This window comes from Lycium ferocissimum, chromosome 8 (genome assembly GCF_029784015.1).
Source record: "Lycium ferocissimum isolate CSIRO_LF1 chromosome 8, AGI_CSIRO_Lferr_CH_V1, whole genome shotgun sequence".
Taxonomy (NCBI): domain Eukaryota; kingdom Viridiplantae; phylum Streptophyta; class Magnoliopsida; order Solanales; family Solanaceae; genus Lycium; species Lycium ferocissimum.
The window spans coordinates 11,620,659-11,624,960 of NC_081349.1; the positions used below are offsets into that span (position 1 = coordinate 11,620,659).

General features: G+C 35.0%; 1 protein-coding gene across 1 annotated transcript; it reads right to left on the reverse strand.

The window, feature by feature from the left end:
- Window positions 1–1,051: 1,051 nt before the first annotated feature.
- On the reverse strand, window positions 1,052–3,575 carry LOC132067236 (probable carboxylesterase 16). The gene is made up of 2 exons (XM_059460398.1): window positions 2,656–3,575; window positions 1,052–1,835 (listed from the first exon to the last, which is right to left on the reverse strand). The coding sequence occupies exons 1-2, from the start codon at window positions 3,288–3,290 to the stop codon at window positions 1,292–1,294; spliced, it is 1,179 nt and encodes a 392-aa protein (XP_059316381.1). The 5' UTR covers window positions 3,291–3,575; the 3' UTR covers window positions 1,052–1,291.
- Window positions 3,576–4,302: the final 727 nt, after the last annotated feature.

Genomic DNA, 4,302 nt, shown 5'->3' on the forward strand with positions numbered 1-4,302 from the left:
CCTATTCGGTGAGAGTGGTCCGAACATCTAAATGAGGTTAGTGTTTCGAAGAACTTAAACTTTCTTTGGTGGGAAGGTTATTCTTATTATATAGCACATTCTATGATATGTTTTCCTATTTGGAAATTAGATATAATCTGAAAACACTTGAACGGGTCACATGACAAGAATCAATCTGTCCAAATGTACACTTCATAAGGTTGAAATGGTACTAAAATATTGCTACTGTTATTTTCTAAAGGATTGATCGTTTCAATCATTCTGGAAATTAAGGCTGCAGAGAACGTAACTTGTCAATCAAATGTTAATTTCTTGTCATTTCCTTCTTTCTTAATGGATAATTTAAATACTTTTATGTATTATTTCCAGCGAATTTGAGCTGACTAAACTCCGCAGTTCTATTTGACCATACAATGAAATTCAAGAATGTACACTAATAGAACATTCGAAGAAAATGCCATCTTTGATTCTTGATCTGGCTGCTTATTTCTGTAGTCAACTTCTCATCTTTTCAGATTAACCAACATAAGCTTCTTGATCTTCATTATGGCAAAGCCTGCAAAAAATAAGAAATTCCACATATTTTGACCAATTCAAGGGGGTTGCTACCTCAGCAAACTGAGATAAAGTTGAGCCAGATGATCTTCGATTCAAGATAAATTTATAAGAAAGTGGTATCTCTTTAGGATCTGCTTCGGCAGTGTCTAAGAAAACATGTAAGACGGGGCTTCTTTACTGTAAGGCGTCTAGAAACCCAGTTTTTGGCTTTTAATTTGGTCATGTCTTGTGGGCACACAAACATTCACAAAGGAAAAGCCTCTCCATGGGTAGCGTTTGCTTCAGCTCATAGCTAATAGGCTAATGACAAACTCTCATCTGCATTAACGACACAATATTTCCTTTGAGAGTTTTCATTCAAATGGTGTCAAGTTACAAACCTTGAAAATAAGGCATGTTATTTGCCATATCTTAAATATTGATAGTTCTTTACATCGTCAGTAGATATAAGTTAAATTATCTTATCAAATGGTCCCCCAGGCAGCTGAAACCATAAAGGGAAACTTTAGGAATTTACATTAAAGTGCAAATTACATTATTTTTCAGTGTTTCCTCTGAAGTCTTAAGCTATGTACATCACTACATACATTACATAAAAGAATAATCATGAATTAATAAATGAACTATTTACGTCTTAACTTCTAACAGGGATGAAAATTGCTACAAAAATTTCACTTTGCAACTAAATTGCTACAAGAGCAGGAACCTGTGTCATTTCCTCTCTAATTCTCACTCAATATGAAAATTCATTGCCTCTGAGGGATATATACTTTTTGACCCATATTGAGATATCCTCTAAGCAAGCCTGAGCTTTAGGCGTTTTCTGAAGCACATTAAGGGTAGCAAAGTCATGTACAGCATCCTTGTAGTCAAGAAGAGGGGCATCAACATTCACTCTTCGAAGTTCCTCTGAATATGCAATGGCCCTATCTCGCATCCAATCATACTGTGCAACCACTGTAAGCGTTGGTGGCATATGCTTTAAGTCCAACGGTGTTTCTTTTCCCCGTACAAGGGGATTTGCAGCTAGATGGTCCAGATTGAAATCTGTTTCCAGGAGGAAAAGTTTCCAAGCAAGAATGCATGTAGCTTTGTCATAGAGGTAAGAGTTTGCCAGTTTTATCTCTGAATGTGTAGGAATGTTGCCAATGAAGAATGGGTACATTAGAATTTGAGCCACTACTGTTATAGGATCCAAAAGTTTCCCTGCCTCAACAGCATATCGTGCGACATAATTCGCGATGTTGGCTCCACAACTCACTCCAAGAAGGACACACCTATAAGATCAGGTTGAACCAAGTTACAAGCACTTCTTGTATAATATCCATCTCTGATAAGCAATTTAATAAATGGACATGTATAGGTGTGAATTAGGTAATTTGGTTTCATTTTTGCTTCTAAAACCTGATAAACTGAGAATATTCAGAAGGAGGTGGAAGCAGGTTATAGAGGAGATCATATTTCTTATTTATGATTTCATACTAGAGTTTTGTCTTTCAAACTGTTTTTACAACACAATCTTACTCAAACTCTAATTTGGCCTCTCAAAATTCCCTGTTTCCCTGGTCTGGAGACTAGACTTAAAATACCATCACAAGGCCATCTCTGTTTACCTTACAGCTTAGGGAATCAAATGCAAGAATCATTCAAAAGTGGGAAAAAATAGAGTAAATTAGAGTACTTTTGTCTAATTAGATATGTGTTTTTGCACAATCCTAGCAAATTCCTCAACTAACTACCTCATTTATCCAAAATTGTAGCTGGAATTCCTTATCTTGTATTAATATCAAATTTATAAATGATGAAATTAAAGCCAAATAATCTCCCTGCTATAAGTCTTAAACTTGAGAAAGGATGCAAATACTAAAATGTTGCGGTGCGGCCTGGAGGTTACTGAATTGGAAGAAAATTATGAGAGTCTAGGGATCAAAGACTCGACAGAGACAAAAACAATGCTACTAGTAGTTAAATTCTTCTTATCTGACTAAGCTTAGCCAAGATGCACATAAGTTGGCTCGAACACAAGTGTTATTTAAAAAAAAATAAAAAAATCAGCAGTTGAGTAACAGATCAAGAATAAGAAACTGAAAATTATACCTTGAAGGGTCTAGATGAGCTGCTAACCAAGGCTCAACCATAGAAGCCCCAAATCCATCAACAATTTGCCCACTAACAATCCTTTTATCCAAACTGGACCTGCTACATTCAGCCAAGTTAGCTTGTTTAGCTAACCATTTAATCGCCATAACCCCATCTTCAAAAGCAGCCGGATACCTACTCTCCGGTGCCAGCCTATATCCAACAGCAATCACAATAGCATCACAAGATTTCGCCAACTTCCTACAAAAAACATCATTAGAAACTGTATCATTACCACCACTCACCCATGCACCACCATGAAACTGCAATATAACCGGCATTTTCTTGCAGTTTTTTGCGTTTTTATCCGGTATATAACCCCCATAAACCCCTTCAGTGGAAATTAAAGAGGATTGAGGGAGGAAAATTCTGAGGGAAAGAGAAGTTAAAGGATCAATATGAAGGTCCTTAGTTGCAACTTCATTGTTAGAGAGACTAGGATTAGAAGTGGTAATTGTTTCATCAGTACGTGAAATGACACAGTTAAAAGGGTTTGGAGTTGAGGGAGTTGAGGATTCGGTTAAGGCTTGTAATCGGTGTTTAAAGTTGTATTTGAAGAGTAAGCTATAAACTTTCACCATTAAACTCGGCATATCTCCGATGAATTAGCAGAAAAACAAAAGATATTTCAATTGAAAAAAAAAAAAAGGACTTGTGTTGGATTGGCACTACAAATCTCATTCAAATAAATTAAATGATCAAGGATGTTCTAGTGCGTTGTCGATTCGTATATAAGATTTGTATCAAGTGATGATGCAACGTGAATCGCTAGAAACATGTGAACTGTATGGCCAACTCAATAACGAAAGTTTGTAAGAGGACTAAAACCTACTACCATGAGAAAAAAAGAGATTTAATTTGGAACTACGGAGGATTTGAAAGCAGTACTAAGGATTTATTTATTTAAAAGTTGAAGATTAGGGTATAACTGTTCCACCGCCGCGGAGGAATTTTGTTTTGTTCAAAGTAAAACTTTGAGAATGGACTTTTTTCCTAAACAATGGAAGCTTCGGTTCATGGAGCAGTTGATACGTGTGGCCGTGTGGGCGTCAGCAGTGAATCACTTTGAATTTGGCGGGGGATTTATTTAATCTTTTGAGATTTACAATTAGTTTAACACACTTTTGAAGAAGAAACTTAATTTAACATAATTACTACTCCCACCGTTCACTTTTACTTGTCCACCTTAAATTTCTCACGCTTATTTAAGAAATAATAAATAGAGTACATAATTTATCAATGTACTCATATTAATTGATGCATATTTTTATTGAATTTGAAAAATGATTTGAAGTAAGTAATTAATACTATGGGTAAACGAGAAAAAATAAATTATCTTCTCTTGATATGCTAAAAGTGATAAGTAAAAATGAAAATCAATTTTTAGAATACTGGACAAGTAAAGGTGAACAGAGGGAATATATTATTTGGTTAAGCATATCCTATCTTAAAACAACTAAATTATGTGTTTGTGGTCCCTTTTTACATAAAAATACGATATATTTGTGATGATTAATTCTCAAAGAAATTAATGTGCACATATCATATAATTGAAGCTTAAAATGTGATCGACAGAATCACAAGAATTAAAATTCGAATTTATCG

Coding starts and splice junctions, on each gene's coding strand:
- LOC132067236 (XM_059460398.1), bottom strand. CDS start 3,290: ATGCCGAGTTTAATGGTGAAAGTTTATAGCTTACTCTTCAAATACAAC. Junction 1,836..2,655: donor GCTCATCTAGACCCTTCAAG/GTATAATTTTCA, acceptor CTGATCTTATAG/GTGTGTCCTTCTTGGAGTGA.